This window comes from Eleutherodactylus coqui, chromosome 13 (assembly GCF_035609145.1).
Source record: "Eleutherodactylus coqui strain aEleCoq1 chromosome 13, aEleCoq1.hap1, whole genome shotgun sequence".
Taxonomy (NCBI): Eukaryota; Metazoa; Chordata; class Amphibia; order Anura; family Eleutherodactylidae; genus Eleutherodactylus; species Eleutherodactylus coqui.
This window is the reverse complement of record NC_089849.1, coordinates 48,044,665-48,069,746: the sequence shown is the minus strand read 5'-3', so window position 1 is coordinate 48,069,746 and position 25,082 is coordinate 48,044,665. Positions and strand designations below refer to the sequence as shown.

The window sequence follows — 25,082 nt, the reverse complement described above, 5'->3', positions numbered from 1 at the left end:
ACTCACAGTGATAAAAGTGAGAAGGTGATTAAATGGAGCATTAGTCATGCATCTGTGATGCTGCTCCATTCCTCTTCAATGGAATTGCTGGAAATAGCAAAGTGATTGTACTTAGCTATTTTCGTCAGCTCCATTGGAATGCATGAAGCAGCGCCATGTATGCTCACCAGCTGCTCTATTAAATCTCCTCCTTTCTGTGAGGGGGTGCAGTGAGCAGGACCGGAGACACTGGAATTCCGTTCTCAAAATCAGTGTTCTAATGAGCAAGACCCCCACCAATCAGATTACTCTCACTTATCCTGAGGACAGGTGAGAAGGTCAATTTAGGGAATAACCCTTAATAGTCCTATTAGACAGGATGAGCTGTCGTGCAAATAATGTGTAACAGCTCGTCCTAGTGATGCTCCCTCCTCTGCTGTTTCACAGGAGTGAGTATCGCTGGCATCACTCACAGCGCTGCCGGCATGGAGTTGGAGCGGCCTGGGGAGCGCTTTTCTCTCACCCACCGCCAGTAACAGTAAGCAGAGTGTCATTCAAAAGTGACTGACTGCTGTTTACACTGAAGGCGCATCATTCGGTTTTCTGCATGCAGAAATTGAATGACTGAACCATCCTCATTCAGTCGCTGCATGCATTTACAGGGGAGGAATGTCATTCAGAATCCCATGGGTGTGTGGGAGCCTGAACAATAATCGTCCCGTGTAAAAGGGCAATAAGTTGCTCCAATAAAAATCCAAATGTGAAAAGTTCTGTCAATAGATAAGAATCTGATAAAGCAAATTTTCATCTACAACTGAATACAGTTCCAGATAATAAAGATAAATTTTATTCACATCTTTTCCACATAAGCAATATGCAACTCGCACTGACAGCAAGACACGGGATGTGGCAGCAATCCGCAATCCAGATTACCGGAACCTCCCCTACAAACCCAACACTAAATACAAGGCTGGAAACTGTAGCAGCTTTTCTCAACACAGCCTGGTGGCATCATAGTAAAGGAGCGTTTCACACAAAAAAAAGAAAAAAAAAAAGGTTCCTCATCTGTTTACGGAGCTCCTAAAATGTCACCTTAGAAGAGAATAATAAAGAATCTGTATAAATAGTTTGGTTTTTATCACAATGTAACGGGCCGGTTTGCTCTACAATGAGTGTTGCAAACAGGTCAGTCTTTATGCTGTTGATGTCTCTTGCTACATGAGACATTAGAGAGATGCGAAAGCTAGCCCTTTGATATGGAAGGACAACTCTTGAGTCTCTCTATACAATCTAAGGTCTCAACAAACACGTTTGCATGTAGTTAGTAATCTTGCATAATAAATCTTCCAGCACCTCAGTCAAGCTGACAGAGTTGCTCTGGGCTTATGTAGCTTTGGCATTTCCTAATATATGCTGCAGACTTTACTTGCAGGCGACAATGATGTGCAGTAGTAGCTTTTTCCGGATTGACGTGTCAGAGAGCATCCTGGGTCAAACTTTTCACTTTGTTCATATTGTGATCAATGGCGCTGTGGAGGAACTGGATCCAGCTGGATTCTGTGTCTGGGCAGACATGGCTGACACTGGAAGAAAAAAAAATGGCATTAAGGCTAAGGCTATGCATGACTTTTAGCCCTGAGAAAAGATTGCTGCGTAGCCCAGTACCATTGCACTCATTGAGTTCTATGAGGTCACGGGGCAACTTGCACGTTTGTTGTAACCCGCAGATCACAAAATAATTTTTTTTAAAAAGTTAAAAAACAATCCACTGAGGTTGTTGTTTTTTTTTAATTGCAAGTCGAAGTAACCTATGTGTAACAATGCGACACATATTGACCTCAATGAGTGCAAGGTCGCAGGGCTATATAGTCATCTTTGATTGTGTGACCCCTGTTGCGGCCAAAGCTGTTTAATCACTAAGTAAGCTATTTCAAAGTAGTTTCTATAAACTAGCCCTATGACAACGTAATGTGCATTACAAAAAATATCTAATTTATTGCCTGGGCTAGAAAATTATAGGCTGGATTATGTGTTTCCACAAGCAACACTAATATATTACAAAGGATCAGTAGTAAAGCCCACCTAACTTTTCAGACGATACTTAGAATAAACTGTCGTGTGTACATGAGCAACACCACCATTTCTGGCCATTATATGATTTGTATCCTGTATTTCCCCCTCTGCAGACTAGATGTCTGATTCTCAGTCCTCTCAGAACTGGTGGAAGGAGCTGCTGCTGTGCTGTTTTCCATATACTGTACACAGAGAACTGCAAACGCTGTTCTCTAACAGTCTTAAATGCACACAGACAATAAATCGTTGGGCAAAATCCTCACGCGGAATTAAAAATGCATTTCTGCGCAGATCCATGGAAAGAAGTGACATGTCCCTTCTTCATGCAGATCTGCGTGAAAACACATCAGAAATTCTGCAAAGAGATTTTGCCGACTGACAGGGTTAAATCCTTGTGCTGATCCGCGGCACAATAACCGCAGATTTCTGCTGTGCCCTTACAGGTGGATTCCGTGTAGAAAATTCTGTGATTGATCCAGCCATGTGAACATATCCTAAGGTTACTTTAACTCTGTGTTTTTGGAATCCATTTGATATATATACACCAAAAAGGCTCCTAGTGCAAAAGTCAAATGGATCCATAGGCCTCAGTTCAACAGGGGTACACAAGTTTATTTCTAGATAGAATAAAGCGCAGCGGGAAAAATGCTGTTCCATCCAACATATCATGTAAAAAACGTATATGCTGGAAGGATACTAAAGTAGTCTATGAGTGATAGATGTTACCATATGGCATCTGTCACGGGTATTGGTTTAATGGATAAATCATGGGTTTTCAAGACATATAGGTTAAGCAGATTCCATTATAGACTATGAGTAATGGATGCCACCATTTGGCATACATCACCCATATGCCATGAGGGCATCCACTTTTTACACAGGATGCAATTACATACTGTGGGTGACAGATGCCACTGTTACGCAACAGTCATAGCCTCCGTCTAAACAAATATGTCTAGAACTTTCTCTGATGCATATGTCTCTTGGATGCCACTAACGCATTATGAAGAAACCTTAATTTAGAAATTAGGATAGACTCAAAAATATTGAGAAATTGACCTTGTTATCTCAAGCACTTTCTTCAGCACAGAGGATAACTTCGCTGCCTATAAAACGGAAGGACATAATTTAGTTGGCAGAAAGACATCTGACAGAGAAGAGAACGAACACAACTAAGGGCAAGTAAGAGATGACAAAAAAATCTGTTAACTTACATACATGAGCAGAGGGACAAATGCAAGAACAGAGATAAAGTCACAAGAATGAGAGCAAGGAAAAGGACAACAGGATTTCTGGGCGAGGAGAGCGAGGCCAAATCAGGAACAGACTTGGGTTTAACCTTTTCCAATCCACTGTCTGACGTCTTCCTACATTATGATTAAAGGCTGTACAGCTCTGATGTTGGAAGACGTCCAGCAGGGTATTCCTACTGTATATAGCTCTGTTGTCGGGGGCCTCTCCAGCATGTCACATACTGCAGTACTGGCTCTAGCCAGCAGATGGCGCCCTTGTATAATGTCAAAAAGAAAGAGCCCCCTAGGAAACCCTGAATCCAAAATTGGATTGCAAATAGTTAAGACTGAATGGTGGGAGCAAAAGAAGCCAAATGCCTGAAGGAAAATACTTACATTAAGCCGTACAGTCGGGTGGTTCATTGGAGGGTATATGCTTAGAGCCAGTTCATCCACACTAGCAAAAAGATAGAAAAAGATTTAAAAAATATTCCCTAATAATTATGGAAGCCTTATAGTTACAAAAGAAATCACATGCCACAGAATCTCATCTAAAAGTTACATAAGAATTTCATATCACATATAATCCCCAACATATTTGGAAGTTCTCAATTTTGCTACTGCAGTGAAGCAATTACTTCTATTTAAAGGGTCAAAGTGCAATAATGAACAAAACACTCATGACTTCTATAGTGAGCAATAGCTAAACCACACAAAGGGGTTTTTTTTCTATGATGGCAGCTAAAAAACAAACACAAAAAAAAGCCTAGAAAACACCTTTTACTGAGGGTCATGCGGAAGCCCACAGTGGAATCAGACTGTGCCCACAGTACATGTCCGGTCTTCTTTTTTCTGTACTGCGGATGTTTGCGAAAATGCCAGCTGGTGCATATGCGCAGTACAATTTGTTTCTTTATTAAACTCCTGCTTTCCCACGGAATCCACGGCCCGCCCGCAGCGTCAACTGCAGATGAGCCGCGGATCTTAGGACGGCTTCCATCATCTTTAATGGAAGCCGTTCGCACAGAATCCCCACTATAATGGAGCATGCTGTTATTTGTTTTCCGGACCCAAAGATCCGCCAAACAAGTGTGCATGCTTTAATTCAGGTGCAGACACCCATGCTTCCCTATGGATGGCTTGAAATCCGCAAGTCAAATCCACATGTGGACATTGGGCCTCAGAAAGGTCTTTTTAAACTTCATCAAAAGATCTCAGTCAACAAAAATAGTACATAGCAGTGTCTCTATACCTGGGGCTGACTTCCTGGGTAATATCTGCTAGGTCATCCAGCTGCGCCACTTGCTCTGGTGTCTCTACTTTGCCATGGGCCTTTAGAGAACCCAATACTTTCTTCAAACAGGCTTTAGAGGCCTTCATTAAGCCCAAGCAGGGGGCTATAAGCCTGCGATCAGCCTCTGACCAGTATGTGTCCTGGTTTCCCCGAGCACCCATATCATCATCGTCTAAGACGTCACTGAAAGGATCCTCTCCTCCGGCCAAAGCCTGCAAAGTGAAGAGATCTAATAAGGAGCAATTGTATTTAGGAAGGGCATAAAACCAAATCCATAATGTGTTTCCATTATATCTCAATGCCTGTATGAACGAAGCCGGCATTGGGTAAATGTGTATATGGACAACCGAGAGAAATATATGCAGTAATAATGAATAAAAGCTCATGTAATATAGATTAATCATAGTCTAGGATTACTATTCTATTGGAGAAAAGGAGAAGTACCTCTTCCATCTCTTCTAAAGCATCCTTCACAACGCCCAGATAACCTGATACAATCCCAAGTACTGCCGCTCGGTTATCTGTGAAGTCAGCAAATAGAGGAACAGTTTAACAGGACATGATAGACTTTAGGTTGATAAAATAGGTTGTGATCAGACATGATCATCAGTTGGATTGTAATGCAAATAAGGGACATGGACGAATACCTCTGCAGCGCCACCTATTGGATGGCAGCATTTCTTCAAATCAATGTCAAACCCTTTTTACAGGTTTTTAGAACAATGATTGGGAATAGGAAAAAGTCAGAAAACCATATACAGACAGCTGTTTCAGCCTGCTTGCCCCTCATCAGTGTGCAGTAGGTTTCTGGCCTGGCTGGTGGGAGGCCTGGGACGTGGGTCAGGAGGGGTGTCGGGTCTCCTTAAGGAGAGCACCCAAAAAGTGCGTGGAAACACCTAGTAGGACGATTGAGTTTGGGAGGGGTTGGGGGAAGCATCATCTCTCCCTAAGGAGAGCACCCAGAAGAGGTGTGAATAGACACAAATAAGTTATGTACGGACTTACCTTTAGGAATCTGTGCAAAATTATCGCAGGCTTCCCATACACTGCCTGTGGATACGAGCTGCTCCTGTGATAAACTAAAATGGTATAATGTGAGGAGATACAGTAACGGGTCGACATGTCAATGACAATTCCTTACTTGTGTCAATCATATACCTCTGTATGCGGGCGCTCAGGATGACATCAATCAGCTGCATGGTGCCTTCTATCACATCTGCCACCGCCTGTCTCACTGTCCTGCGTAATGTGGTACCTGGATATAAAGGACACAGACACATTCCATTTTCCTATCTGGAAACATTAGACCTTCATGTCCACTGGGGCCCAGATGTAGAGCTTTGCAGCTACAATGGCAATAACTCAAATGGTGCCCTTTGGTTATGCTCATGCCCGCATATTGTCTTTTCTTAGGCTTAGCTCCTAGCACTGCAAATTTGTCAATATGTGACCATAGGCTTTAGTGACAATAATCAGCAGAGGAAAAAAAAAAATTATATATATTTATATTTGTTGGGGTCAGCAGGGCCATGGCTGCAAAGCTATACAGCCAGCCCACTGAGATGAGGACATGACAGGTCCTCTTTAAATTCTGCTTGACATCACCACACTCCGGACCACCCAGGACAGGCCGTGCTGCCCCCATCCTATCTTCATTACGTTTTCTATGTGTTTGTTAACACTGCAACTCCTGCAGAGATCACATCCCTATAAAGGTTCTTCCCACCCATTAAATGGGAATAAGACCAACCTGGAACGGGCCTCTTATCTCCGGGGGCTCTCAGACACTTGGATATAGCCGCTCTATTGCCCAGACTTATTGTATATTTGATTATACAAGTGAAGGGTACATGGGCCAGAAAAGGTGGAAATCAAATAGGGACACAGATGTTGACTTCAACACGTATAAAGTCATTTAATAATGTTTCTCAATTGCTCACCGTGCTCCTTTGGGAGGGAATAATACAGAGTGGAAGCTGCCAAAATAGCATTGAGAAGTCCGTCACTTAACTTCTGGCAGTCCTATGACAAAATGAAAAAGTATTATTAACAAAGCTAGTATTAATTACATTAGAAATATGCCAGTATAAATTACAGCACATTACAAAATAAGGCGAGTTACCTAAATTGTGCTCAAAGAAGTCAGAAACACAAAAATCAGGACCATGCAGAAAATCCTGTGGAATGGGATTCTCTACTGTATACCTTTATCATTCATTTTTATGTTTACACATACCGGCACATTTAGGAGACTTTTTAGAATAAGCTGCTTTGCGTGTACATGCTGGTCATTATGATGTGTACACTGCATTTGTTACCAGCTTCCCCCTATTCAGGCTAAATATCCAATTCTCTATTCTCTCTGAGTTGGAGGGTATAGATTAGCATGTATAATGTCCTTTATACACTGCACATGGATTAAACTGCAGACTGTCTAACACTATGTAGCGCATACTGCCAAATAATAATCAGGGACGATAGTGTACAGCAGTACTACGCAGTGTACATGGGATTGCTGTAGCTGTAACACAGTAAATTACTTATTACTAACAGCAGCTTCATCTCCTTCTGCAGCAGCTTCCTCCTGCCCCCTCCATAGACTTCTATGTACAGCATGAGACAACACCCACTTCCACTTACTATTAGCAGTCTGTTACTAGAGACAGAGGCATGTGCTTCAGCATTCATACATATTTAATATCTGAATAACATTGTACAACTGTTTAAACTAACTGCATACAAATACAAGGCTCTTAGCACACATTTTGATCAAAGCATGTGGGCCCATCTGTCACGTCCAGGCAAACCTAATCAGAGTACAAGCCAAAAGTTAGGGCAGCCATTCCCCCATCATTGTAGTGCATACAAAAAACAAATATCCAACACTTCATTGCACTCTGTTTGGCACTCCATTCACCCATCTGTCCCAGATGGTTTAATGAAAGTATATGGTAAGGTATTCAGCTTTTTCCCAGTCCATTGGGGGACTTTAGCCCAAACAGGTGTGTTTTACAGCTAGATACCTGTCCAATAATGTTCACTTGGACATGGAGGATGGGCCCACATGATTTGATCAAAATATGCCAAGAACCTTGCATTTTTATGTAGTTAGAATAAACAACAGTTGTGCAATTTTATTCAGATATTAAAACATATACGGGTGCTGAGGCATGCGTTTCTATTACTGTAATTGTTGTAGCCATTGTATACGTGTTATTAAATACAGACTTCCCTTGACAACAAGCAGTGGACAGCAAATCTCAAGGATGGCTGACCCCTAATGACCAGCACTTTCGAGGGATTTTTCAGCACAAGGTAAATAAAGTAATTTGCAGTTTTTCTAGTTGCCATGCCGGCACATTAACACAAGTTGTCTCAAAGTATGGTGACTACTTAAGAAGCCCTTTGCCTTAAACTCAGCTGAAAATCACAGCACTATCTACTCCAAGCGCTTGAACTGTATCCAGCCATTTCTGGAAAGAGCAATGGTACGCGGTTAACAAATACTTCAGTTGTCAGTGCTATGGGACGGGCTTAACATTCGAAAAGAGGAAAGCAGAGGTTTACCGACTTCAATGGTCGGTAAAAAACATCATGGATGAAGACTTGATTGGACAAATATGACATAAGCCAAAAGCTCCATGGAAATCAATGGCCCTTCCACCGGTTCACTCACCTCTTCTGATGGCGCTGGAGGCTTGGAGTAAGCCAGGCTGATTTTGGTGGCTTCCTGTGAAGTGGCTTTAAATGCTTGTTCTACAAAGAAGTACATTCAATGACACTTGTGGCATGATTACGGAGGTTTGAAATAAAGCATAGCTTCTTAATGAAATGTGTCATGGGTATAAAGAAAAAACTTTGCAAAAAAAATTAATGTCTTCTCTATGTAAAGTATCAGGCAGATTACCGACACCGAAAGGCCACATTCTGGATCTATCCTCGTCTTGCATGCAGAGTCATCATTCTGTGTTAATCTGAACACCCCATGAAGATGCCAGAAGCCACTTTATATCCGACAACTCCATCTGCATTATCTGTGTTTATGCAGCCCTTTGACATAAGGGAAAGTTAGATAGGAGAACTCTAAGTGCCCACGGAGAGCAGAGTTCACAATACAAGGTATCCTCTGTTAGGACAGAGTCTTCTAACTGCATACATATACAAGACAACCCTAAAAGAGGACTTAGTGGGAGCGCTTCTATTAACTAGAGGGTCTCCATTGTAGAGACTGAACGGCCAAAAGCTACAGGTAAGGCCTGCTATATGCATGCAGCCTGTCCCCTAATCCTCAAGCTAGAAAACTCAAGAGATTTACCTAAAGCCTCAATTATAGAACGCTAGGTTTTTTCTCTTAACATATTTCCGATGATTATATATATTTTTTAATTTGTGTCTTTTTTTTTTCACAGGTGTTTCTTTGAGCCATGCTTCTTACCCAACGTATCCCAGAAGAACTGGGGATTAAAATTATTGATGTTTTCCTTGGATTCCCCATCTGTAAAACACAAGAGAACATGAAAAACGTCACTTATTTACATTTTATGTCCCTCAGCATCATTAGGCAGATTTGCTACAAAGAAAGTGAGAGGCCATTCCTTATGAAGCTTTAAAAAATTTGCACCCCGTTTTCCTGAAACAGCTGTAACCGCTGCGGAGGGGTTTTTTTTAAACCATTTTCTCATTTAGGGGGAAAAAATTCCTTTTGAATCCAAATCTGGCAGTAAGAATTAATCCCGGATCACTGACTCTTCTGAAGTAATCAGTGATATAACATATAATATTTAGGGATGAGCGAGTATACTCGCTAAGGCACTACTCGCTCGAGTAATATGCCTTAGCCGAGTATCTCCCCGCTCGTCCCGAAAGATTCGGGTGCCGCCGCGGGGCGGGGAGCAGCGGGGGAGAGCAGGGAGGAACGGAGGAGAGATCTCTCTCTCCCTCTCTCCCGCCCGCTCTGCCCCGCTCCTCACCTGTCAGCTGCGGCAGCCCCCGAAGCTTTCGGTACGAGCAGGGAGATACTAGGCTAAGGCACATTACTTGAGCGAGTAGTCCCTTAGCGAGTATACTCGCTCATCCCTAGTAATATTGTATCACTCAGGAAAAACGTCCAGGCTCGTCTAACTTTATTTATCGAGTTCACCATCACCACGTCCTCAGGCAGAGAGTTCCATAGTCTCACTGCTCTTACAGTAAAGAACCCCCTTTTATATTAGTGTAGGAACCTTCTTTCCTCTAAACACAGAGTGTTCCCCCTTGTTACAGTCCTGGTTATAAACAGATGATGGGAGAGATCTCTGCATTGTCCTCTGATATATTTATACATAGTTATTAGGTCGCCGCTCAGCCAGCTTTTTTCTAAACTAAAAAAAATCCCAATTTTGATAACCTTTCTGGATACTGTAGTTAGCCTGTTCCATTTGTTACTTTAGTTGAACCTCATCAAGCAAAAAAAAAAGGAATCAAAAAGTTGGGTTTTTTTTTCATTTTGCATCCCCGCCCCCCAAAAAAAGCGATACAAAGTGCTAAAATGTTGATACCCTAAAATGATATCAATAAAAACTACAGCTTATCACAATAAGAAAAACAAGCCCTCATAAAGCCCAGTCCAGGGAAAAAAAAAAAAAAGTTATGGGTCTTTAATTGCAGTGAAACAAAACAACAAAAAAAGGTTTTAATTCTCAAAAGTGGTAAAAAAATATATATATATAATTTTGGTATATCAGTAATCATACCAACCCGCAGAAAAAAGTTATCACATCACTTCCACAGCATAGAAAACACTGTAAAAAATAAAAGGGCAGAGGTGTTCTTTCACCCGGCTCCCTTATTAATGAAAGGACATGAACTTGCAGGGGGCTGATGGGTTGCCATGGCAGCCAAAAGCTCCTTTGGTTCTACCATGGCTTTCAATGTAGATTAATTGAGATAATACACTGCAGAATTGAAGTACTGCAGCATATTATTTGTGCAGTCATAAAATCATAAATTCAAATCCCCTACAAAGACATTAAATAAGGTACGAAAAAAATATAGTAAAAAAATAGAAAGAAAATGTAAAAAGCAGTGCGATTGGCATCATCACATCCATAATCACCTGTATAATAAATTGACAACACTTTTTATCCAAAGGTCATCCGCAATACAGGAAAATAAGGTATGCAGGGTCACCGGTCGGGCTTACAGCTGGAATCTGCTGCGGGACCCCGCATGCAAAATCCGGTCCGCCCATGTGAGCCTGACCTAAGTCTGAAACTGTTAAAGCAGCCCATACCTGGCTGAGTTATTCCATAGAGACCATGTTTGGTCATTGTGTTGGCATTCCTTTACCAGGATGGCGTGGGCAACGAGTCACAGAATTATTCATCTAACTGAATCGTGTGTTTTTCGAGAGGGAGTGAAAACGCAAAATTATGAAACCAATGATTTTCAATGGTTTCATTCTCATTTGTGATGTCTTCACTCCTGCGATGCTGCGTGGAAAGAAAGAAAACGGAAACGTTCTATCTTTTTGCGATATTGCCTATTGTTTCCAATAGGACTGATGGCAGCAGCACCGACTCCATTGAAAGCAATAGGAGAACTCCGCAATCCTCTGCTGCGGCGGGGGAAGTCCTTCAGCCCCGCGGACGGGGAACCCCTTTAGCCCCGCAGCCTGATATCGCCCTCGCCAGTGTGAAGGAGCCCTCAAGCACCAAACCATAACACAGCCTGAGGGTGACTACCCACTAGCGTTTGCGAATTTGCTGCGTTTTTTTTTTTCCAGGTGTCTATGGGACTTTCTAATGTTAAAAATGCATCGCGGCAAAATCACGATTTTGTGCGATGCAATTTTAACATTAACAAGTCCCATAGACACCTGGAGAAAAAAAAACGCCGCGAATATCGCAGTGAAAAAGAACGCTAGTGGGTAGTCACCCTTAAAGGGGTTCTCCGGACTTTTTTCAATTGATGACCTTTCCTCTGAAATCAATGGGAGCGCTCTGCTATTCCATGACATGACCAGATGTCCAATCCTGTCCGCAACGAAGAACAGGAGGAGGATTAGAAGCGCGGCGCTCCCATTGACTCCAATGACAATGAAGCCAGTACTCCTACTTCCTGCGCTGAGCGCTGGTGACGATGTCCGCCCCGCTGCACTCACCCGTTCGTCATCAGATGAAATAAGCCTGGAATAATATTTTAAAGGTGTTAAAAATAAAAAAAAATATTAAAAATCAGAAAACATTTCTTTTGAAGACAGCAAGCAGAGATCTTGTGAACCACGAGGGAATGAAATCAGGAGGACACAAGGAAATTATACAAGTTTTCTTTAGAAAAAGAATACCATTTGCGGAAGCCATCCACAAAAACTATAACAATACAAATAATACACTGAAATACCCGAGGAGTGCCCTATAAGCGGTAATAAGCCCCTGTATGACTAGCAGTGGGCACATTACACACGGATATGTATAGGAATGTAGTGGTTGGGAGATGTCACAGCCCTGCACATATAACGGCCGCCATGCTGTGGTCACCCCCCGATTAGTCTGGTCCCACACAATGTGGGAAGACCGTGGACTCACCCCGCAGCTTCTCCTGTATCGCCCGGAGGTTCTCCAGCAGCTTCCGCAGCGGCTCCATATTCAGCCGGAACCAAAGACGCTGTCACAGGCATCCGGGGAAGGGTTTAGCTGTAACACGGAGAACATTTCTTGTATCATAGAGCTGAGCTGTAACGAAACTAGAACAGCAGTAACCATAGTAACAGGACACAAAAAAAAAAGCTCTGCAGTGCCCTCATGGTGAGGAGGACGGAATAACATGCCAAGTACCTAGAATCAGCTGGTCCTGCAGTCGCCAGTTCCCTCTGTTGATGAAGGAGATGAAGGGGGGAGAGTGTTTTTACATGGGGCTGTTTGATGAAGGTGTTATTACAGGGGTTAGTATAAGACTGTAATACTTTGTGGGGTCTCTGAGGGGGCACTATTTACTATGGGGGTTACTAAGAGGGACATTGGGGAAGCAGCAGTACGAGAAGAGCGTGCAGGGAGAAGCAGGCTTCATGGCAGTCTGGGCCCAGAGGGAAGCAAACCAAAAATGGACCTCAAGAGCTGTGATCAGTGGAGGTAACCGCACTGTAATCACTATCACCGCGTAGAGCCGTATCGGACTATTATTTAGAGATATATTCATACTGAGAGGGGGTTACAGATCTGTTACAGCCTGTAAGTCACCTACATCCACGGGAAAGGACCACTGCAGCAGGGTTAGTCGCCTTCATCCTTCAGCGCTGTCACTCATCCAGCATGCATAGGGGGGTCTCATCCCATGGCACTATTAATGGGAAAAACTGACCTATACATTGACTCACATCATTCCAGGACCATCCTAAAGGGGTCTCAGTGTTGGGGGCAGTGGGGGTTAGGCTGGCGCCTCTGATAAAAGGGGCAAAATGGACAACGGGGAGAGGCAGGGTCTCAATAAAGGGGCCGGCAAGTGGGCAGGGGCCCCTGGCAATGGACCTTGTGGACAAATGTGGCAGAATTTGATTTAGTGTATGCAATTAGGTCAGTTTTCCCCATAATATTGCCAGGGCATGTGATCCCGCAGTGCATGCTGGGTAAGCGACAGCTCTGAAGGATGGAGGCTGCTACTTCTTGTGGTCCGTGGAGTCGGCTGCCTTTTCCCATCGGTGTAGGTGACGTTTACGGTAATGGAACAGATCTTTCTTTCCTGACGGGGTTTTCTAGGAATTCAGCAATATGGCTACAGTCCTTGCAGCACGTGAAAGCCTATCCCAAGACAGGTGAACGCGTTTCTGAAAGTGGAAGAGGCGGAGTCTAGCAGCACGCTGTCCATTTCTGTTAGACTGAATGGTTAGGCTACCCCTCCCTTGCCACTCTCCATTCTCCCTCCGGTGTGGACCTGTATTGACCTGTCCTAGGATGGATTTTCGCAGGCTTTACGGATAAGGGCGATTTTGTTCAATTCCTGGACTTTCCCTCTAAGGCTTTACTCACAAAGGCGTTTTATTGCGGTGATTTTGCCACAATAAAACACCGGGAAGAAAATCGCGACCATCCGATGTATTGGATTCCAATGCATTTGTTCAGATAGGCCATTTTTGGGGGCGTAAAATCGGACGGACAGACAAGCACACGGTGTGCATTCCACCCAGTCGATTTTACTCCAGACGGAAAGATTGGTCTGGACTAAGGATGAGCGAGTATACTCGCTAAGGCACTACTCGCTCGAGTAATGTGCCTTAGACGAGTATCTCCCTGCTCATCCCTGAAGATTCGGGGACCGCCGCGGGGCGGGGAGAGCGGGGAGGAACGGAGGGGGTCATAGGAGGAACGGAGGGGAGATCTCTCTCTCCCGCCTGCTCTCCCCCGCTCCCCGCCGCGACTCACCTGTCAGCCGCAGCGGTCCCCGAATCTTTATGGACGAGCAGGGAGATACTCGGCTAAGGCACATTACTCGGACGAGTAGTGCCTTAGTGAGTATACTCACTCATCCTTAGTCTGGACCTATCTTTGGCTGCAATACACCGACTGGTCCCATAGACTCCTATGGGAGTTGCCGAAAAAGGTAGGTGGGAGGGAGTTTAGCAGCAGCTCTGCTAAACTCCCTACCCCTCTTTGCTCCTTGCCAGCTGCCTGCAACGGGAGGGGGCAGGAGATTAACATACTAGCTCCCGCCCCATCCCACCCTCTTCCTTTGCTTGCAATGAGCAAGGGACGGAGCTAAACTCTCTTCCCCGCTCAACGGTATTTGGAGCTGTGGCGTATATACGCCGCACCCGACCTGTCTGAACGGGCGTTTTTAAATGGGAGATGCAGCCGTGACTTGGTTGCCTCCCGTTCATGCGATTTTTGGCTGTGCTGTGGCCATTAAGTGTGCGGTCGCAAACCACATTGCTGTTTGAAGGAGCCCTAAAACTAATAGGCGATTTAATCAATTTAATTATTGGCGTACAAGTCCTCTACGGGATGCTCTAAGGAGCTGCTCACATCTGGCATATTTGCAGTCAATTTTTCCCCAGTTATAACCTCTGCCCCAGACTCTGGGACTTGTGGTGGAGATTTGGAGTAGAGGTCACCTCTTCAAATGTGGGAATAAAATCTGCACCAAAATCTATATCAAACTTTGCATGTTACGTGCAGATTGTTGGATCCGCAGTGTATTTTCCGCTCTGAAACGTCGTCTTAGCTTATTCACTGAGGTGCTTTTGATAACCTCATAAAAAGCTGCATCTTGCCACGGCTTTGCAAAGCGCTAATGTGGTTTTCCAGATGTAACATTTAAAAGGATGATTCAGGTCTAGAAAATCATGACTGTTTTTTTTACTATAACAGTCCAAGCTGTCCAGAGGTTGTGTGCTACTACAGCCCCGTTCACTTCCTTAGAGCCAAGCTGCAATACCCAATACAACCCAAGAACAGACCCGGTGCTGTTTTCGTAACAGAGCCGCCATTGCCGAATGCATTGATCTCAACCTGTCCCGTAAAAGTGAATGGAGTGGTGGTCAAGCATATATATAGTGCTGCTCTTTTCACATGGGGCATTTGGATCTTTGAGGTCGGACCCCCAACAATCAGATATTTATCGTCCAAGGGTGTCCAGACCAACCTTGGAGTGCTGCTGGCTATAGCGTCAACAAGAGCTGCCAGTAACAATTCAATACAACACCGTAAAACATTATTTATCTATTATAGCTTTCTAATAATGCGGTGAACCCTCTCTTTGCTGTGAAATGGTGCCTTAGGTGGTCACCTATACCCATCTCCAGGCCCTGGGCCCAGATAGCCCTGGCAGTCAAGCCCACAGCAGCGATCCAGGAGGTGACAATGTACTCTTAACAAGTTTTTCTTTATATTGCCAAGCAACTTTTCCCCCAGTGGATGATGCATGGGCGACAGTGTTGAAGAATGGAAGTGACTACCCCCAATGTGCTTGGAGTCGGCTGCCCTCTTCGGTGGATAGAAGCAGATGCAAGGCTTTTTTGAGGGAGCTCAGGTAGGCTATAGTGAAACTGCGCTGCACTGACAGCTTTTTTTATAGAGAGTGGGTGGGATCATTCGATTTCTAGCCAACCTGAGCTCTCTTGATAAAGCATTGTGGCGAAACATGTTGGGAGGGCATGTGTTATATGTTTTTAGATGAGGTTAAGGGATGGCTCCACTATACAATATATGTTTATACATATCTAGGCAGTCCTTTGTGGTTTAATAGAGACTTGTCTGACTGCCAAAATTCACACCATTTCTTAAAACACTGCATATTGCGTGTATACTAGAGAGCACTCCGATGTTGCTAATCTCTATCACAACTGTGTTCAATGCACAACCAGTGGATAACACAGCAGTGCCGCATACTAGCACAGCAGCTCATATGCTATATGAATATACAGAGATCTCTCTGATATTTGCAGCCTATGTCACAACTGTGATTAAGGCATAATTAGTATAGCAATGTACTGAATCTTATATTTTGGCTGCTTCATATAGCACCTCTATTAACTAACACCCTGTGCGTCCCAGTGTTGGCTGCCTGCAGTTATGTTGTTTCCCTGAGAACACAATGCTGTGTGCATGGAATGGTGGCTATAAATGACTCCCTTTCAGCTTACCTAAGAAACTTATAATCAGGCTGCTTGCATAGCACCTCTATTAACTCACACTTTTGTATTATACCCTTTCAGCTTAAGGCCCTTTTACACAAGACGATTGTCGTTCTCCCGCGGGGTTTTGAACGATAATTGTCCCGTGTAAAAGCATGCAGAAAGTGAATGACTGGACGAGAATCGACTCCTGGTCACTTTATGGGCAAACATTCTCCATCTCTCACCCTCTTTAGCAGAATTATATATAGTGTGGTGGGACTATCTTTTTTCAGAAACGAATGGTTTTTCATCTAAGATTCATTGATACGGCCATTTCATTGACGATGCCTTGATTATTCGAACTGGAGAATACAGTGACATTACAAATTTACCCATTTTCACCCTCTGACACAAGTCAACTTTTTGGAACCTACATTCTAGCTTGGCAGATATTTCAATATTTTTTTTAGAAGCCGACAGCCTAGTTCACATCCCTTACTTATAATAACACAAATACCAGTAGGACAACTTATAAAAGGTGAAAGGAGTATGTACTAAAGATGACAAGAAACAAGAAATTATATCATCAAAAATACATTGATGCCTCTTTTACATGGGCCGGGAATCTCACGATTCTCATTTGTCCAACGGAACAAGCTAGGGACGTCATCACCAGCTCATTTGCACAATTCTCGTTTCCTTATTGTTCAGGTGTTTCACATTCCTATGAATATGAACGATCAGGGTTTCAACGGCCCAATAAGTATCCGAGCCAGCAATGCTTTTTATGCCGTCCGAAACTGAATGACCAATGAGAAGTGCATAATTCTTGTTAGTCGTTGGCTTGCGGGGCCTAAGAAATCGGGGAAACTCAACGAGCTTCCAATATGCTGAAAAGAAAAAATATAGACGAGTTATTGAAAAAGAAAGTTAAATCACAAAACAAACACGACAATAATATACTTTTTGCCACCAGGTTCAGCAGTGGGTGCGGTGACATCATTAAATAGGTCCAAAAAAAAATCTTCTATTCCAAGATAAGATCCCATCGGAGATCTTGGAACCAGGTTGTCATTTTGTAGCCAAAAAAGGCAGCTCTTCAGGCAACATTCTAGCCCCTGCTATCTTTACTGAGAATAGAAACCCTACTAGTGTTTCTAGAATCCCTGGCCATCATAGATGTGGAAATACTAGATGCAGCGTGTGCAAGTATGCTGTGACCACCACTCATTATAGTAGTACATTAACTCAACAACATACAGATTTAACAATTACATCAACTGTGACTTGTTTTTTGTGGTTTAGGTTATTAGATGCAATACATGCCAAACGTCGAATTGTTGGCTGTACTAGTTAAAATGCGGAACAATGGAGTAGATTACTGACACTGCATCTACTTCCAATAGAAACACATCAGGTGCTGCTAAACATTTCTGGGATGTGCTCAATAGAAACTTTGCTACATTCAGCTTTTCTGGTATGGAAGTACTAAACAAGCCCAAAAGATTTTGCTTTTTCAAATTGAATTCAAATTGGAAGGGTGAAATCTGCTGCAGATCCGAAAAAAAATCTGCAGTAAATCAGCGACATGTAAACATTAGTTTTTGCAATAACACAATGAAAGGCTTCTTTCCCATGAGCGTATATTGGCCCCCCGTTTCCACGTCTGGCTGATATATGCTGCGATCTGATGCATTGGATTCTATTGCATCAGATCACATGGCCGTATTCTCATGAAGTAAAAACGCCCGGCCAGCCAATATAGCGCCAGTCGTTTTTATGTCGGGCCCAAAAGATAGACCTGGAACTATCTTTTCAATCACTGTAGAAAACCTAATAAAATTTATACTGATTATGAAGCTTAAAACGTAGCTTTTATTATTCTTAACGATAAAAAAACATTTTTATCGTTAAGAATAATAAAAGCTACGTTTTAAGCTTCATAATCAGTATAAATTTTATTAGGTTTTCTACAGTGATTGATTTAGTTGAGTCGGAAACCTACTATCTCAGTGATTAGTTTGGAACTATCTTTTGGGCCGGAATACGTTGGCCACTACATGGGAGGGCTAGAGGTGCATGGCTGCTAAACTCCCTCCCTCTGCTCTCCTCCCTACTTGCTCTTTGCAATAGGAGGGGGCAGAGTTAAGCGCCGTCCCGTCCCACCTCCTCCCATTACTGGCTGTGGACAAGGGGTGGGGATAGGCTCCGCGCCCTCCCCGCCCCTTGTCCGCAGCCAGCAATGGGAGGAGGCGAGACGGTCCAGTCAGAGAGTGAAAAATCAAGGGATGCCCATGGTCAAACGGTTCCATCTGTGGATATATCCAACAGTGCTGGATAAACCCCATTGACTATAATGAGGTCCGCCCGCTTTCCCCCCAGCTGCCCATCTTTTGGACAGAAGAAAGAGCTTTTTTTTCCTGGTATTTTTAGCCATGCAGAGCTTCCAACACAGATGTGAAACCGCCCTGATTCTCAGAAAAATCTTTCATACATTGGTTGGTGCATTATCATGTATCGTTCCTGTGATGCTAAGGGTTCAAGGTGTTTTTAACCCAACAATTCATGCTGTAGAATTTTGGATACATAGGATTCAAAGTGGACACAACAGAAAAAAATCATGTATTACAGGGTTAACTCACTGTTCTCATTGTGTTCATTGCTATGGCTAAGAGCACAACACTTGAAACGCGTTGGGACGTATGAACTAATTTTAACCACAAATGACTTTAACGATGCACTAATAAAGGTTCACGTTTTAATACACCGGTGCTGGACCTACGCCTTATTGGGAATTGGTGATGGAGAGCTGACTTTGTGAAAAGTCAGTTTAGGCACCAACTACATAATGATGACAAGACACCAAAGGTCCAGCCATGAGTACCCAAGAGGGACACAGAGATACACTAACTGAAAGCCACATGAGCAGGCTGAATAGCATGCAACACAGCAATGAGTGAAGGGCAGCAGTTACAGAGGTAGGCTCCACAGTCCGACTCACTGTACAAAAGTGGCATGCATTATTTGGAGGTACACTAGTATTGTGAGTGGCTCACTATTATGGAGTGAAAAATGGGAGTGGCTTAGCATTAAATGGGTGTGGCCTAATAGAAAACAAATGACTTTCTATGGGTCATAGAGAAAGGTTTTAAAGGGCATAGCTAGGATATGTCTCGTTAAGGTATCACTCAGGAGCCTCCAAATTATGTTATATACACACACATAGAAAAAAGGTATGGTGAGACATATAGTCCCAGTGTATGCCAAAGTGATACTCTTTGCCTATGGTGGCTGCATGAAGGCCAGTGGATTGTACCTCCAACGTCTTATACGCCACGGCGTAAAATAATTTGCTTTTCTACTTTTCTAAAAACCGCGAGTTGAATTAAAACTTATGGACTTGGAAATTAAAAGTTCTGCAGAAAATATGTACGATTACTTTTAAAAGTGACTTTGAAAATGCTCTGGCCAACAAGGAGTTAATTGCCACTTTTAGGACTCTTCGTGCTAAAGTTAAAATTCTTTATTGTGCGGAAAATAAAGAAGAAATGTGTGCCATGATGTACTATACAGTAAGAAAGGACTTTGGATACTTCGCTGTTGTGTTCTGATGTTCCAAAATGGTAGCAACCAAGTGGAGATTTTGTGTTGCATCATGTCAAACCAAGATGGCATTTTTCTTCTAAGTTGTTGTTTCCCTTCTACTGCCTTGCCACAGAAGGCCCGCCACAGCTGTGCTCAAAGTGGAATGCAGAGAGGAGCTGAGCAAGCCACACCACTGGGTGGATACCACACCCTACTGCTCATTCACAGCACTAGTGGCCAAACTCCTCCCTTTGGTGTTCCTGGAGAGGTCCTGTAGTCGGCAAGAGGGAGAGGACTGTCAGCTGAGCGAGAGGACACGCTCTGTACTGCGCCCTTCTTCTGCACTACAGCATGGCCATCAGAGGTGTCGCTGGAGATTACCCACCTGTGGAGCCCCGCTGGAGGTTTGGGGGTGAAAAGGAGCTGCGGGACCTGCTGCCGTTTCCAGAACTCACTGCCATGGACCCTGGTGCCACCGCTGATGGAAATTTTCCCAGGCCTGCTGCAGCCCCCACGTCTGGAGGCTTGAAGGAGTTGGAGGATTCCACTGCCATTGCTGAAAAGCTCACATCAGCTGGTAAGGAAGATTTTCCCTGGTATAGGCCTGCCCAAGTACCCTCCCTTTCTCCAGCCCCCAAGCTATCAACAGTGGCCTAGGCCCAAAAAATGTTTACCGGTCCCAGAGAGGTCCCTGAAGTTAAGCGGGCCTCCACTACCCATGCCTTACTTGGTAATCTGGCCCCTGCTGGGCGTGTTCTGTCACCATACCCACCATGGATTTTCATTCATGAGAACAATGTGGAAGCCCTCAAGGTGATTCCCAAACATTTATGGCGCTATATGGTGGGATAGCCAGACCACAATTTTGCTTTTGTCTGCAGGCCTTCTGGAAAGTCCCTGCAGGCCAGCACTGGTGAACCCTCCAAAAACTCGGCAAAACCGGCACCTGATGTTGCAGCATCGGAACAGGCCCTCAAAGTCACCACGCCACCATATGGTGTTTTTTACAAGCCCACCTTGGATAACTACCCTACAGTTCCTATGGCAAGGGAAAGTTATAAGCTCCCTAAAAGGCCAAATTTTGCAGTAATAATACTGGAGGGCCCTCTGTAACCTAGGGCTCCACTTGTTCCTCTAAGGAAAAGTTGGGCTGGCTCCAGTTGTCAGTTGACCCCAAGTCTTTACACCACTTGAGCCCATATCAGTCAATGATACGTCCTTTCAATTAACAAATGTTGACGCCAAGGTCCTGGAAGAGACGACAATGGAAGTGGGATCAGGAAGTTATAGATTAATTATCGATGTCCAAGTCCTTCCCTTTGCTCCACAAAATGTGGTAGCTCTTTTAACCCTGAAGAGATTCCAAAGGGATTTTCCATGGACAGAGAATCGGAGGAGAGCAACCCCTGTGTTCGTATGGAGCACCTCTGGAAGAAATAAATGTCATTTAAAAGTCTTCCAAAATAGACCCCCAGTCTGGTTGAGAGTCCTGTTGTTCACAGCTCTATTAATGTTTCAAAGACTCCTAGGTTGATCAAACTGTTATTGTCTAAAGACATTATGGAGTTCCATTGATGTACAGCCACTCCATCATCTGCTTGCTTTAGGGGAAACACCACCTTTAAAGACTCTTGTATGTTGAGCTATGGTCTTGTTTTTCAGAGTTTTCCCACTTGCTCTTTCAGCATTATTTCCAGCGGGTGCAAGCACAATTGTTTTTAATATGGACTGTGTGCTCTGACCTGCACCCAGAGACGAAGTACCGAAACAACAAATTGTAAATATGGTAACATACTCAAGCAGCAATTTTTGCACTTTAGTCTAAATATTTTCTAGAGACATTTGTCATATTTGAAGTGTACTTATTTAATGCAGTTCTAAAATAAATAACTCTTTTACTTAAAACGTTTAGAGAATGTGCAGGAGAGCATAAAAAGTGTAACTGTTAAGCAATGGTTAATTATTGTGCAGGAGTACCACGTATGCAATGCCATCATTAAGAAATGTAATTTTTTTTAGGATTCAACCACTTCTTTTGCATGAGGATCAAGCCTTTAGTACAGGCCCGGAATCTTCATTCCCATTGCCAATTGTGTAATACCGCTTTGTGCCAGACCACGCTGGAGGATAATTCCTTGTGTTCTGAACTCTAGGAAACTATGGAGTTTGGAGTCAGAGAGGGTAGAGCTGAACAAAGACCTCTTTGCTTGTCAACTTTCATGTTGATGAATTTTATTCGGCATGCGTCCTTCCAGGTATCGCGTGACAGATCTGGATCGTGAGTAATGGGCGTGAATATCACCATATAATCTGATAATTTGTATAGATCCTGCACAGCAGAGATTAATCTAATATGGGCTGGGCACTTCTAAAACTAAATCCGTAACTCATAGCAACCAGTATTTCTAACATAGCGCTAGCCCTAGCTCAGTAGAAATGGGGTAGTTTATTATATCCCTTATCGCAAATAAAACCCTCTTCGTGAATAAGGCCGAGGACGGCTCATCTTAAGAGGGGGAGTTTGTAGTGTCCCCTTTATTTTTGAGAGCCGCTGATCGGCTCACTTATTACTCTCCTCCCATCAAGGCGGTCCAGTAATCAGTATATGAGAGGCTGACACATACACTCTTGCATTACCCCTGTGGCTCACCATCAGAGCCACAGGCTTTACCTCTTTATTTATTTATTTTTGGTGCTTTGTGACTGTTTGATGCATGGGCATAACAACTATCCTCTGTAGGAAGGAGTAGATCAGAGAAACCTGCTGCTACTCTATACCTGGTAGCATGCAGGAAGGCTCTTTACACTACTTGAAACTAAGTCTATATTTTCAGCTTAGGTCTGAAGTTTAGTCTGGTTATAGAGGTGGCCACACTTATATGGTGACCATTTTTCTATATACCTAACATCCTCATCTGATTTTCGTTATATCATCAAGATGAGACAGTCCTTGATGAGCCTGGGCTATTATTGAAACTGCCAAGCTGATGCTGCATCCAGATTTACAGCTTTATAGCTCTCTGTTACTCAGGGAGCCTATACTCTGGCTGCAGTTTCCATAATATACTGAGCCAATATCTCTCAGACTTCCTACTTACAAACCCCCATTAGCTAAGATTGAGCAGAGAGACCATACTCTGCATACTAATGCTGGGAGTATACCTGTATCTCTTTAGTTGGTGCCTAACATGCAATTTTGCTTCTATGCATCTGACATACTGAGCAATCACACAGATTGTCTCTATGTCACTGCACCACTTGTATTATCTGACTTCATTTTAAACATCTTTGGTTAATTCATTACTACAAACAGTGCTATACGAATGCCTGTCGAATTCATCTGAGCTCCTGATGAACCACAATTTTTCTTGTGGGGAAACGCATCGAGCACAGTTCATTTAAACACTCCGATTATGAGTGTCCGATTGTGAAAAAATCCTTATTATAGGAAAACTTTCTCTTTGCCCGTGATTGATGTTAAAGAGTTTGAGATATTGACACGTCCCTATGTTGGATACTATCTAAGACAGCAATCACTCTGGTAGATCATTACAGCACTTCAATACCAAGTTAGAGGAGCATCATACCTCCAAATCTTGATGCTGTATGATCTTTACCAGTTTAGGAAGTGACTAAGCTCTTCCTACTACTTGCTTGTAGCACTGATCTGTTATCTGGCCCCACACACATATCCGGTTTTTGAGTGGAGGCCAGTAGTATACCAAAAAGTTACGGACTTTTCTGGTTTATATTTTTTTGTTTGTGTGTTAGCCCATTTATACTAAAATGGGTGTGTACTACTTTAAAAATGTTAAAAGTTTGTTCTCCATGCATATTCTGTCTGGTAACTTACACTGTACCCCATCGGCTAGTTAGGCAACAGGGAGATAGCTGTTCTGTGATTGAGAGAATTTGGGGGGGGGGGGGGGAAGACAAAAAAAAGGCAGAAAACAAGCTAGAAGCAGTTGAGAGCAAGCTAGTGAACAGAGCAGAAGCAAAGACCAGAGCTAAAAAAAAGTTACGGTGCAGTGAGTAACGAAAGTGTGAGTACTAAAAGCAAAGTTTGCATTAAAAAGACAGAAAAAGCATGAGAGATAGTTTATAGAGAAAAGAAAGAAAACCCAGTTTATGTATTAATTTAGGTGGAAAGAAATATTTTGTCTAACTAGCAAGAAAGTTTGTATGCATAAAAAAAATATAGTAAAAAAAATTAATAGCAAGAAGAGATAGGAGAGATAGAGCAAAGAAAGAGAGAAACAGAAGAAGAGCCAAGTGTATAGAAGAGTTTCCGGTGTGGAAAAAGCTTAAATGTGCGAATGTGGCTTCTGGACTTATTTCTCTGAGTGTACAGGTATAACTACTGTGCTTGCATGGATTTATCCATCTCAGGAAATAGAACAAGGCCCATTGTCTAATGTGTTAGCTACTTAAGATTCTCCTCCGTAAATAAAGCGTTTGTTTCATGATTCATCCTGACTCCTGGAGTACCTTTCACATCACCATCTGCACTCAGGTACCAGACCACTCTCCAGGGGGAGAGGACTACCACCCCCATTTTTTTTTTAACTTTAACCATTTTTCTTATTATTTCGCCTGGAGCAGATTTCAATCTGTGTTCAGGCTAGCGTCATGAATTTTGCATTGTACCCTTTTGTAATTACTTTGTCAGTTAATGCTACGGTCTGGAGGGGAGCAGTGGACTCATTGCCATTGCTGATATGGTCACCAACTCCTCCGCTGATGGGCACCACAGAGGTCTATGTGCAAAACCACATATAAAGTCTCCTTAAAAGACATTCAGAAAGGGGTTTAACCAAAGACATTTATCCTCTATCCACAGTGATCCCAAGGACTGTGCCTCCGAATACCCGAGTGAATGTAGTGGCGGTGTGCATGCTGGACAAGCACTGCTTTCACTTCTATGAGACAGGCGGAGATCACTGCACTTGGCAGTCTCCTCCATCCATCCCATAGAAGTGCATGGAACGGTGGTCGCACCCACTCCATTCACAGGGGCATAGTGGTCGGACTACAGCAATTAAACACCCCATACCCTGTGGACAGGAAATAAAAGTCTCTGGTGGTCAAACCCGTTTAAGCAACAATGTTAAATATGAGTTTAGGCTAGGTTGAGACGGCCATAATTTGCTGCATACCGCCAATCATCATGCACTATCTCGGCATGTATATGTGCATAATATGCTCCAAGATGGAACATGCTATGATCTTTCTTGCACGCGTAATTCGTCTGGGTGGCAACATGGCATCCTATGGGAGATTGGTACAGTGTATTACATGCCCAAAACCCACACACGTAATACGCTGTGCGCAC

General features: G+C 43.3%; 1 protein-coding gene across 1 annotated transcript; it reads right to left on the bottom strand.

Annotated features, from left to right (window-relative positions):
• Positions 1-798: 798 nt before the first annotated feature.
• CCNDBP1 (cyclin D1 binding protein 1) lies at positions 799-12,271 on the bottom strand. Its single transcript, XM_066587284.1, has 11 exons — positions 12,144-12,271; positions 9,014-9,073; positions 8,255-8,334; positions 6,519-6,600; positions 5,737-5,833; positions 5,584-5,657; positions 5,023-5,099; positions 4,537-4,790; positions 3,681-3,741; positions 3,112-3,158; positions 799-1,562 (listed from the first exon to the last, which is right to left on the bottom strand). Exons 1-11 carry the CDS (start codon positions 12,199-12,201, stop codon positions 1,454-1,456), a joined length of 999 nt encoding a protein of 332 aa, XP_066443381.1. The 5' UTR covers positions 12,202-12,271; the 3' UTR covers positions 799-1,453.
• Between the last annotated feature and the right edge of the window lie 12,811 nt (positions 12,272-25,082).

What these genes read in the sequence shown, in the direction of transcription:
- CCNDBP1 (XM_066587284.1), bottom strand. Translation starts at nt 12,201, where the DNA reads ATGGAGCCGCTGCGGAAGCTGCTGGAGAACCTCCGGGCGATACAGGAG. An exon ending in TTCCCTCCCAAAGGAGCACG is followed by an intron (nt 5,834 to 6,518) that starts GTGAGCAATTGA and finishes CTTTATATCCAG; the next exon opens with GTACCACATTACGCAGGACA. An exon ending in CTGAGCGCCCGCATACAGAG is followed by an intron (nt 5,658 to 5,736) that starts GTATATGATTGA and finishes ATACCATTTTAG; the next exon opens with TTTATCACAGGAGCAGCTCG.